The 12,904-nt window shown below is 36.1% G+C and overlaps 1 protein-coding gene across 7 annotated transcripts in view; it reads left to right on the forward strand.

Moving 5' to 3' along the window:
• Positions 1-12,904, forward strand: part of TRPC4 (transient receptor potential cation channel subfamily C member 4) — a 228,775-nt gene that overhangs the window by 193,463 nt on the left and 22,408 nt on the right. For all 7 annotated transcript variants that reach the window (XM_010383057.2, XM_010383061.2, XM_010383063.2 and 4 more), the window contains 2 exons: positions 3,428-3,741; positions 11,812-12,007. In XM_010383057.2, the coding sequence (XP_010381359.1) occupies positions 3,428-3,741; positions 11,812-12,007 (510 nt within the window). The remainder of the gene's footprint in view (positions 1-3,427; positions 3,742-11,811; positions 12,008-12,904) is intronic.

Raw genomic sequence — 12,904 nt, forward strand, 5'->3', positions numbered from 1 at the left:
AAAGATTCTAGGATGAACCTCAAATTCTGACTTGGTGACCTGTTGCCATTCATAAGATCAGAAGGGGTAAATAGAGAAAGAGTTTGAGGATGCCAAGATGATGAGTTACACTTTCAGTCTGTGAGTTTGAGATGCCTGTGAGATGTCCAAGTGGAAAAGTCAACCAGACAGTACAGTGCAGAATAGGGCTGTTAGGTGAGAAGTCTCAGCTGGAGATGTAGAGTTGAGAATAATCACTGAGAGTTGAAATCCTGGAAAACACTCAGGGAGAATGTGTAGAATGAGAAGAGAGGAGGCTTGAAAAGTGAACTCAACTTCTAAGGGACAGGTGAGATTGAGGAACTTCCAAAGGAAACTGAGAAGAGGCCACTCAAAGACAAACATGCAAAGATGAAAAGTAAAGGTAGGTTTTGTAAATTGCTCTTAAATAGCAGAGCCAAAGAAATTTTTTAAAAATTCAAATTGATATTTTAATTCCTAAGAATAGGCGTGGAAAATTCGTTGACTGATTGAAGAATTACAATTATTTGCTGCAAATTCAAAGAATGTTACAATTTGTAAGCATTATAACAATCACTTTGTTAAATGATGACTATAGTTAAAAACTTAAGAAAATGTCTATGTGAAGGATGGGATAAAAATTTCAAAAAGCAAAACTTAGAATAAAATCAAGAGATAATTGCTTCATATTTATATATCTTAATCCGTGACAGGATATGAGGTTTTTTGGATCAGAGAACAGATAAATTATTTACTTACATAGCAAACTTAGCACTGGTTCCCCATCCCCCAGTCCCCAGTGGGGGACCTAGTAGCCAGCCGTACCCTGTGTATACAGGGGTTTGTACCCCAGGAGAGGAGGTTGGAAAATACGTGTCTCAGAACTCATACCGTGCAGCTGAGCCAGCTGCCTCTCTTTCCCCTGGAGAAGAAAAGAGAAAGACTTCAACTAAAGTAAATAAATTGTCCCTGGGGAGGCAAAGGTCCCTAGGTTTATTATTCTGAGTGTAAGCACATAGCTTCTGGGAAGATGACCCTAAGTTTCTCAGGAGTTCTCCATCTTTAACTTCCAATGGTTCTTTGCCATTCAAACATCCTTTAACCCAGATGCCAGCAATGTTTTACCTAAAGCTTTGACCTTGTATAAAGTGAATATATTCATGTAGCATTTTTTCCTGGCCATGACTAGAAGTGCTGGACTATGAAATCAAGTAAGTTAGATAATCACAGTGGCGCAGAATCTGTAAAAATGGAAAACCTTCCTCTTAGGATTTTTTTTTTTTTTTTTTTTTTTTTTAGTCTCAGCTGAGATAATTTACCAAGAAGGGCTCTTTTCACAGTAGGTCCGTAATAGAGCTTGACCCAGTCATAATGTGATGATGGTTCCACATCCCAGCTGGCCTGGATGTGAAACCTAAATCACTGCATAGCATCTTTCCTAGATTTGAAGGACTTTTAAAGCTTTGACAACACATCATCTCTATCCATTCCTAGCCTCAGGAGCGCCAGACAGAATTCATCACTTCCTCTTCCCTATTCCCACCGCACTTTGTGTTAATCTCTTAGAGCATTTTTATTATAATTAGTTGTGCCTCACTGGACTATGAATACTTGACAGGAGAAAATATTTCTTGAGCACCCACGATATTCAGGACACTGTGTTAAATGTTGTAAAAAGTTCAAGAAAATGACTGCATTCTTAAGAATACTTCTTGTTTCATTTTTTGTATATCTTGATATATAGTCCCGAGCTATATTAGGTTAAAGGAAGAGAAATTGAATTAGCTATCAACATAGGGGGATATTCCTCAACTATAAATATTTATGAGTTGATTCTATAGTTGACAGAATTAGCTATCAATTATAGGGGAACAGCTATCAATATTTATGGACTTAAATGTGTGTGTCTTTTAAGAAAGAAGTGAGGAAAGGAAGGAGAATGTGATCTTGGTGTTTGAAGGAAAAGGTGGCATCATACATAGTGAGACTAAGAGCAGAGAATTAGGTAATGTTTAGTATCCAACTTTCACTCTGACACTTGTCATAATGAAAGAGAAAAACATCTTAGCTTTTTTTTTACATCTTCAGTAATTAGCTATTTTGTGCGGAAGCTATGTGTGGGAATGTTCAAGAACATTTATCGGGATTTAAAAATAGAAAATAATTTTCTTCTAGTTCAAACTTGATTGTTTTACACCACCAGTCAAGCAAGAGTCTGAGTGTTGAATAAGATCAGGAGCCTATAATACATTTTCTCCCCAGAGAGATTAAAAACTACTATCTATTAGTTTCAAGGAGAATTAATTGATTCACATTTGTAAAGGTCTTTGATGTAAAATGTGCTATAAAAAGAGTAAAAAACATTCTGTGGAACTCAGAGTAGCACTAACTTTCTTTTCATCGGAAAAATATCTTGGTTGTCTAGATATATTTTTCAGTGATGTGTATGAAGCAAATAATTCAATTTATTGTTCAGTTCTAATACAGATTTAATTACCGATTTTCATACTGCAATATTTCAAAAAGGATATTCGACCTTTTTTTTTTTTTTTTTTTTTTTTTTTTTTTTTTTTTGAGACGGAGTTTTGCTCTTATTGCCCAGGCTGGAGTGCAGTGGCGTGATCTCGGCTCACCACAACCTCCATTTCCTGGGTTCAAGCAATTCTCCTGCCTCAGCCTCCCCAGTAGCCGGGATTACAGGTGCCCGCCACCATGCCTGGCTTTTTTTTTTTTTTTGTATTTTAGTAAAGACGGGGTTTCTCCGTGTTGGTCAGGCTGGTCTCAGACTCCTGACCTCAGGTAATCTGCCCTCTTCAGCCTCCCGAAGTGCTGGGATTACAGGCGTGCGCCACCATGCCTGACCTTGACCCTTCAAAAAAAAAAAAGGATACAAATTTACCTTGATAGTACACAGTTAAATTTTATTTTGCTCTTTATATGTTTCAATATCAGGATAATTCAAATCTGACATTTTAATTAATCTGCTTACTTTTTAAATAATTGCTGGTCAAAGTTTAAGGTGGCAATTTTTTTCTCAAATCACATATTTTACCTACTTAAGGAACATTCAGATAAATGTTATATTTCCTATATATTAAATGTAAAAAATTAGCCATTCAATGACTGCCGGGATGATTTGTAAGTTAGGTTGTATTTACATTTAGGACATAGCAGAGAGGAAGCACTGATGGGTTTTGCCCATATTGGTCATTTCTGTTTCCATAGCAACAGACCGCCACTTGTACTCATTTGTATGTAATTTGTATCCTACCTGTGTTCCTCTAGAATTGGCAAGTGTGTTCAAAAATCAAAAACAAGGTCATCAATTATTTTGTTCAAAATTTAATAGTTTACCTTCTGGGTCTGACCTTGATATATTTATATGCATGTGTTGGTTTTACTTTCCTTTTGTTTCTGTTTTCTCCAGTACAGTGCCCTTAATCCACGAGAATCATGGGACATGTGGCATCCTACTCTGGTGGCAGAGGCTTTATTTGCTATTGCAAACATCTTCAGTTCTCTGCGTCTGATCTCACTGTTTACTGCAAATTCTCACCTGGGACCTCTGCAAATATCTCTGGGAAGAATGCTCCTGGACATTTTGAAGTTTCTATTCATATACTGCCTTGTGTTGCTAGCATTTGCAAATGGCCTAAATCAATTGTACTTCTATTATGAAGAAACGAAAGGGTTGACCTGCAAAGGCATACGATGTGAAAAGCAGAATAATGCATTTTCAACGTAAGTCTAATAGACATTTCTACTGGTAATGTTGTACAGCATTTAGAGTGCACCACATCACAAACTTGAAAAACCTATGACAAATAGTTATAAAGAAAATGGGGAATTAAAATTATGCTTAATGCAGAAAACAGAATTAATGTGGCTTTAAATAGAAATGAAAACTACCGACAGGAAAAAGAATACCTGGCACATTTATTTTAAATTTTAGTAAAATCATCTTTTCTTCTAAATGACTTCATGAAAAAGAAAGCAATAGATACTATTTTTTTGATGTAGAATTGAAAGAGGTAACCTATGTACTACAAAAGCTTACAAGTACATTAAAAGATAGAACATATGTAAAACCACTCATGTTGGAAAATTCAAGTAGGTTTCAATGTTTCCTTATGTGTTTCCCAGGTACTAAAGTCCATTTATGTATCTCTTTCATTCTCTAGTTTCCTACACAAAAACTTAAGCATCTAAAAATAGTGCAAATGGAAATCTAAGACTAATCTAGCCATTATTGTCATGCACACAACACTTCCTGTGCCCTTACAGCTGGATGAACAATAGACAGTGTCTATTGTCAACTCTCTTCAGTTATTCTTATAACAGGCTTTGCTAACAGCACGCAGCTTCATGGGCACTGTGTCTGATGGTCACGCAGCTCTCATAGGCTATTCCTCTATATATCTGTCCCATTTCCTTCCCACTGTGACAAACAGACAGTTAACTAGTAGGTGAGTTAATAAGTGAAGTGATATTCCTCCACACAGTAACCACATTTGAATACACAGTCATTTTGTAGGTGACTTTAAAAGTCATATCTTATTCATGAGCCATCACAGAATCATGTATACTATAAGAGAGGATGGTAATTTCTCAAGTAAGAAAAATTCAATATCACATGAACAAAATCACTTACAGCTAAAATGCTCTTGTTGGTTTAATTCTACATCTGTTTTATCTTAGCCCCAATATTTAAAACTTCATTTTAATTATCCATCATCTTTTTATTTGCACATAATTTTTAAATGTCAGCCATTGATACCTCATTTTTTTCAGAAATAGATTTGATACATCCACGGATCTTAAATAAAACACAATTTTTTTTTTTTTTTTTTTTTTTTGACAGAGTTTTGCTCGGTCGCCCAGGCTGGAGTGCAGTGGTGTGATCTTGGCTCACTGCAACTTCTGCCTGCAGGGTTCAAGTGATTCTCCTGCTTCAGCCTCCGGAGTAGCTGGGGCTACAGGCACCCACCACCATGCCCGGCTAATTTTTGTATTTTTAGTAGAGATGGCGTTTCACCATGTTGGCCATAGCTGAGTCTTGAACTCCTAACCTCAAGGGATCTACCCGCCTCAGCCTCCCAAAGTATGGGGATTACAGGCGTGAGCCACTTCGCCGGCCTTCCAGCTCCATCTTGATCCTGTATTCCTAAGCAGCAGTTTCTTGACCTGACTGGTTCACTCAGTCTTGACATCTTCCCACTGCTCTCTTCTGACCCTGGACAGGAGGAATCAATGAAATCCCTTGCAAAAACATCCTCATAACTAGCATGGCCGAGGATGGCATCCCAGTTTTTATATCTGAACTTCTCTTCCTCCCTCACCCCCATCTCGTTTGTGGTTCTTGACTTGCAACTTGGCCAGGGAAACCTGGATTAGAGATTTACATTGGTCAGATCCCACCAACCTCTTCCTTCATAAATGAGAGTTCTGCTCTAACAGTCTTTGTCTGTCTGCCAGCTGGTCTCCTGGATTTCTGATGGAAAACCCTTGTGAATGCTCTTTCACAACTTTCTTCTCACTTTACGCTGCATAACCTGATGCAAACTGCTTGCCCAAACCACCCCATCTGTTCCTGTTGCCATATCCTTCTGACTTCCTCCTTTGCCTTCCAGAAAGAACTTCCACACAGCATTTAAAACTGTGTTAACTCCTAGGTCCTCTTTATTTTGGGGGAACAGTTCTGGTTCCCAGACCCAACCCTTCTCACCTATCTGATTCCTCTGCAATCAATAGGTTATACCTAACACTGTCATGATTTATGATCCCCTAAAATTCCTAGGAATTTCCTTGTCCCTAGTATTGGTTTATTTGTAAGTAATAACATATTACAAATTAATCATAACATAAATCAAAGGAGATTATGGCCAGACAAGTAAGATGTAAAATACTTAATATAAATTCTATTCCAAAATCAAATATATTGGATTATTGGGATTATGTATTACTTTCGTTTGTCTATACCAATGGTTTCCTCTATTGTCATGAGAAGCAACATATAATTATGTGTCTTAAATACTATAGGCCTATATCATTCAACCCAAATAAATCAGTTATTGCACTTGAATTATTTTTTCTAAATAATAGAACGTAAATCTGCAAGCCACAAGTTAGTTTTTGCTTCACGATATTGAAAAATTAAAATATATATCAATAGCCCTTAGCATTAGGAAGCAGGAGGTCCTAGGCATAAGTCACCTATCCCTTGATGACTCTGTTTAAGCAAAACGGACATCAGTCACTGTCACAGGGTATATAGTGATACCGTTGGGGCCCCTGCTCTACATCTTACTTCTGTGCTTTCTTTGGTCTTTAATTTTCTTTTTGTAATTCTGTATGATTCATAAATTAAAAATTACCCACTATTTCTGAGACCTTATTCTATGTGAAGGTTAAAAATAAAATAATTCATATAAAGTACCTAACACAGTGCATGTCATACAATGTCATCAAAAATGGTAGCTACTCTTATTATTGTCATGATTGGCAATGGTAGAGGATTATCTCTCACATACCTCTCATAAGGTTTCATCTCTATTATTCCTTCCACTCAGGTTCAAACTTTGTAGAAATTTTGAACCCAGTATTTCCCATTAGCTACCACTCCTGTTTCTCTCATTCGTTTCATCCAAGTAACCCTAAAATAAGCCTATGCAAGATATGTTATTTTCTCACCTCTCACTCAGACTTCATCCAATTACAATTTGGCTTCTGCTTCCATCATTCCACTAAAACTGCTCTAAAAATTATCATCTAGAGCCTTCTTATCACCATTAACTATGGACATTTATCTGCTCACATTTTACTTAATGTGTCTGCTTCATTTGACCCTGTTTAATGCTTCCCTTTTTGCAAATCTTGTCCCCTTTTAACTTCCATATTATTACCCTTTTCACTTCAAATCTTACTTCTCTAGCCTTTCTCACTTTAACCCTAACCCTAACTTTACTCTGATAATTTTTTATTTTCATTACTGCTTTTAAATAGTGGTATGTCTTAGCATACTAACCTGAGACCCTTTTAACAGTACCCCTATGAAAACTCATCCACGCTTTTGGAACTGGCTGTATATGTCTAAGACATGACTTCCATATTTATATTACTAACACCAATTTCTATCCTTGGGTTGCACAATATATTCAGCTGTCTATTAGACACTTCTCTCTACGTGCCTCTTAAAGACTTACATTCCATCAAAGAGAATTTATCATAGTCTCTCTAAAACGTATTCTTCCTCCTGCTTAATTCCTTTTCTTAGTCAACATGACCACAATCCACCCAGAAACTTACATCAAAAATGTATATCTTATTCTAGATCCTACCTTCTTCTCATCTCTTCCATGTGTAGTCAGTCAACAAATGTCTGTTCCCGCTCTTATTATCTTGACACTGTCTTCCCCTTGCTCTCCACTCATGCCCAAATCTAAGTACCCCTGCCCCTGGTCTCTGCCTTATTTCATGTCTTCCATCTTGCTTCCTGAGTTATATTTCTAAACCAAAATCTGAGGGTCCTCTGTTTAAAGTGCCAAAATGGTTTCCTATTGCTTACAGGATACTGCCACATTCTTTAGCTTGATGTTTAAGATCATTCATTGATCTGTCTGTCCCCTGCCTCCTATCTTAGTCCATTTTTGTTGCAATGAAGAAATACCTGAGACTGGGTAATTTATAAAGAAAAGAGGTTTATTTGGTTCATGGCTCTGCACACTCTATAAGAAGCACAGCATCAACATCTGATCCTGGGGAGGGCCTCAGGAAGCTTCCATTCACAGTGAAAGGCTAAGGGAAGTGGGAAGCAGGCATCACAGGGGGAAAGAGGAAGAAAGCAAGGCAGGGAGGTGCAGAGGTCTTTTCAACAATCAGATCTTGTGAGAACTCACTAATTGCTCCTAGAATGACGCTAAGCCTTTTGTGAGCAACCCATGATCCACCACCATCACTCAAACACATCCTTCTACGCCCCACCTTTCAACATCAGGGATTACATTTCAACATGGTATTTGAAGGAGACGAACATCCTCTGTATCACTTCCTTTTCTTGTCTCATCTTTCAATCCTCCAGCAATACTTTACTCTTCAATATTTCCTGATGGATTGTAAATATAAATCTCCAAATATGTTATTTTCTTCTCTTATTCAAGAATGTCCTTATCTGTCCTTCCATTTGGCAATTTATTTTTTCCAAATCCTACCTCAGATATACCTTTTCCAGGAGGCCTTTTCTGGGGGCCTTTTCTGATCTTCTCCCTAGCTGTGAACACCCAGTGTCAGGCTGTGATCCATGTCTTCTCTCCGACTTCATGCAGTTTCCCACCAGTGAACAAATACTTCCTTCTGCTCCTTTCCAGGTTATTCTCTAAATACCCCGAGAACTACATGTTACCAAAAGATACAGAATATTTAGTTGTTGAAACTACTCTATGTGCAATTTTAAGCTATTAGCCCCTGGCAAGGTACTCTCTTATGAAGAGAGGGGCACAGGCTTTGTGACAGGTATTGTCTCATTAAGCAAAGCCCTTTTATATTTGTTGGAGCTGTATTCCTAATGGTTGTAATTGGCCAGTTGGAGTCATACATTATTTTAATATTATATTTTTGCTTATAAACTAAAGATAAAATATTCAGATGAATTTTTATTAATTTATGTTTGCTCATTGTTTTAGTCCCATGGGATAGAGGAAAACTTCAATGGTGGAATACATTACATTTTACACATTCAATGTTTCTGGCTGTAAATATATAATCAGGAAAACCAGCTAATTATATAAAGTAGATGTTGAGCAATATATTCAAAGCAAGAGACAAAATGTTATCATTAGGAAGGCAGGACCTCGGTCCACCCATACAGACTGTTAGGATTTAGTCTTTGACCCAAGTATTGTACTAAATGTCACTTAATTAAATTACAGCATTATCTTGGAGAGTTTTCAGCTCATATCTTACCACAGAACAAGAAAAATATTAGTCATGTAAAGGCATTCTGAGATGTGATGCATTAAGTAAGGATCCTTCAATTTATGGGCAATGTTGGTCTCAACAGATTTGGGAATTAATAATGATAAAAACATTTCTGAAAGCAATGGCTTTGAAATGTTAACCCAGACCGATTTTTTAAAAATCCACCTATTATCTGAACAATTCACTGAGAAACACTTTAAGACCAGGGTCTTAATTCCTCTGAGTAGTAAATATATTTTAGTTAAGTGGAACTAGTCTTTAATCCTCACCAGTGACTTATTCCACTGAAAGAAGGAAAATCAAAGAAAGAAAGAATCCATAAGTAATCATGAAATGTCACTTTATTTAGAATTTTCCCCTTTAAATTTTTTTAAACATCAATAAATATCTTGCAAAAGTGTTTACTAATATTTCCTAAGATTAGTAGTTAGTATTTAGACAGGAGCAAATGTATACTATTCAAAATAATAAGCCGTTTATTCTGCATCATTGTTTTTATTTGAAAAAGAACCTGTAATGGGATTTATGTGGTAACATTTTACACAATATGTTTTATAACTTATAATATTTAACTTATAACTTTCCTTGAATTGCTATTCATGTCAGGAAAACTAGCTGATTTTTATGTGTATACTCACAGTGAGAAAATACACTATTTGGAAAGAAAGAATACAATTATTTCACATTAAATCCAAAGGACACTATGATTAATTTTAGAATTGTCTTTAAAGTTACTCAAAATAAAGAATTCATGACCATGGGCCGAATTTACTTTTTCCTGAGAAATTTTCAAAGAGTGGCTTTAGTGCCCTTTGTCTAGGGCCGATGAGCCAGATTTAATTCTCTCTAATATTGTTGGAATCTGACATCTGGGTTTTCCTCTAAGAATGAATGTGCAGCATTCCATTTAAGAATCACAGTCTGGCTAAAGTTGATCAGATCAGTGCCCTTTCTGCTTCACAATAATCTGTTGTTCCATCGTTTTACAGCTCTAGAAAATAGTTAATTTTATATCTTAAAATTAGTTGCTCAATTAAAAATACGAAATTTTTTACCTTTTTAAAAAAGCAATTTCCATCCTGAATGCCAATTAGGCATATTTAGTTAGAATCTCCTGGTTATATGCACCAGAATTCATGGCTTATTTCAAGTAACAGGCATTTTGCTATAAAAATCATGCACAGAATTATAGCCCTTCAATCTTCTGAGTAAGGGTTTATCTTTGCAAGGGCAGAACCTAGAGCAAGCCCCAGCTTTAGGAAGAGCCGGAGTTGACATAGTGCTGGGCCATGGGATTGTTACTCTGTGTGTCAGCATTAAAGTGAGTCAGCTACTTCATCCTTATTCCGAGTTTACTTATTGCCTGGCTTATTCATCCTCAATTCTCTGCTTCTTAGTTTGTGCTGTCTCAGACCCTTGGCATCCTGTCATTCCAGTGACTCTGACTCCACATCATAACCCCTGTCATCTCAACCCCTTTGGGCAATTATCTTGATATTTTTAAGGCAAACTTGTCTAGAGGGGAATTCTGATCATTTTTGCCTTAGTGCATGCCACAGGCCACTGGCCTTATATGAATTGTCTGTCCTTGGGTCACTTGACCATGATTGACTTAATCCACAGAGGCATTGGCTGAGGAGCCCCAGAGTCTGACACAAGGACTATCTTTCCATAAAAGGGCATATAGGGGACAATGCTACTGGGGCTGAGAGTTGCCAGAAGCCATAATTGACTTGGTTCTGCAACACCATTCCAATCTAATGCTAATCTCTCGACAGACAGAAATCCTACCTCCTTAGTCATCATGCCCGCTATGAGGTTTTCGTTTTATTTTCGTAATTTAAATAGTCTCATTTTAATGATTTATCAAGGAGTATGAAAGCTCTATTGTCGTTTTTACACTATATTAATGAATTATTATGGTCCCTTTGAAACAAACAATTCTCCATTTGGGTTCAGATACTCCTCAGCTTATTTTATTTTTTGGAGCAAGTTATTTATTTTCAATAAAATAGCCAGAGCTCATTCATTGGCTAGAATAAATAAAATGTTCCTTGAAATACCAAAAAAACAAAAACCCACCAAATTTTATTATCTAAGCATTCTGAGACTCTTTGCCATCTTACAAAATATCCAATTTTAGTTGCAAACATGGAAATCTGTAATAATTATAATGTTCTCCATTCTCCTACAACCAAAGCAAAATCAGTAAAAGAACAGACTTTTTTAAAGCCTAAAATTTGGGATCTATCATTTATTAGTGATGACTTAGTGCTCTAGAACAGAGATTGACAAATGTTCTATGAAAAGGAACAGATAGTAAATATTTTTGGTTTTCTGAGCCATATGTTCTCTGCTGTGACTACTTTCTTCTGCCATTGTAGCACAAACGAAGCTATAGGGAATGAATAAATGAATGAGAATGGATACGCTTCAATAAAATTTTATTTATGGATATGGAGATGCGAATTTTACAGAATTTTCATGTCGCAAAATATCACTCTTTTGATTTTTTTTTTTTCCCAACCATTTGAGAAAGTAAAAACCATTCTTAACTCAGTACCCATGCCACATTTTCCTCTCTCTGCCCTAAGAAACTAAATTTAGCTTTCAAAGCTCTTGGGAAATTTAAGTACACCATTTCTACTAGTTTGAGGAAAACAGTTTCCTTTCACTCTTTTTATCGTTTAATTTTATAATTGTCCTAAAAGGTTATTTTACTGTTGATATTAATGTTTAAGTTAATTATATATATAATAGCACCAAGCTTTATTGTTATACCCTATGTATAATTATTCCATTACTATAGCTATTAGTATCCTTTTATCTTTATCACAGGTTATTTGAGACATTGCAGTCCCTGTTTTGGTCAATATTTGGACTCATCAATTTATATGTGACCAATGTCAAAGCACAGCATGAATTTACTGAATTTGTTGGTGCCACCATGTTTGGGACATACAATGTCATCTCTCTGGTTGTTCTACTCAACATGTTAATAGCTATGATGAATAATTCTTACCAACTGATTGCTGTAAGTTGACCAGCTTTATTTTAATTCAATATTTCCTCTAGAATCTGTTGTTGTCAGCTATACTCCATCTTCTTACCATCATAAATAAAATCTATAATTAGCCATTGATGAGACAGATAAGAATTATCAATGGTTAATTTGAAATTTCTGAGCAGTAGCACATTGTATGTAGCTATAAGTTAATCTGATTTTGTCGTGTTACACATGATTACAAAGATAAACCAAATCTATTTTGCCAGGCAGTCATTGGCTATGGTAAATAGTAGCTGAGGTCTGATTTAGAAACAAGCAACTCATCTCTGTGCAGCGTACAACAGGTTTTGCCTCCTGTCGGTCCGTTTAACCTGCCACCCTCACATAAGCAAAGTCATTCCTGTAGGGGAAGACACAGAAGATAACCCAGAGAGGAGTCTGGGGAGGGGAGAAGCCATAGGATTTTCAATTTCTTAAGACTCAGGGAAAGCAATGTATTCAGAGAAGTAGTATTAAATTCTGTAGGATAATACACAATACAATACATTTTTTTGAAACTCTGGAATCTAAACAACTTAGCATAAGTTATTTATTTATTCATTCAACACATAATTACTTGGTACATACTGTGTTGCCCAGTACTGTTCTGGGAACCAGAAATACAGCAATGCACAAGAAAGACAAAGCTTGAACTTATCTGCTTGAACTTACATACTAGTGATATACGTCTATGACCACTAGCAATAGCAGCAAATCAGAACCCTTAGTGGAATGTAATATGGTTAAGTCTTTCATATTTATACCTTAGACAAGTATTTATACCAAGACAATTTCATATTTATACCTTAGACATTATTATTTTATAAGCATAATTATAGTTTTCCCATTCTCTTCATAAATAACTACATTACATTATACCTTTGA

This window comes from Rhinopithecus roxellana, chromosome 18, assembly GCF_007565055.1.
Source record: "Rhinopithecus roxellana isolate Shanxi Qingling chromosome 18, ASM756505v1, whole genome shotgun sequence".
Classification (NCBI taxonomy): Eukaryota; Metazoa; Chordata; class Mammalia; order Primates; family Cercopithecidae; genus Rhinopithecus; species Rhinopithecus roxellana.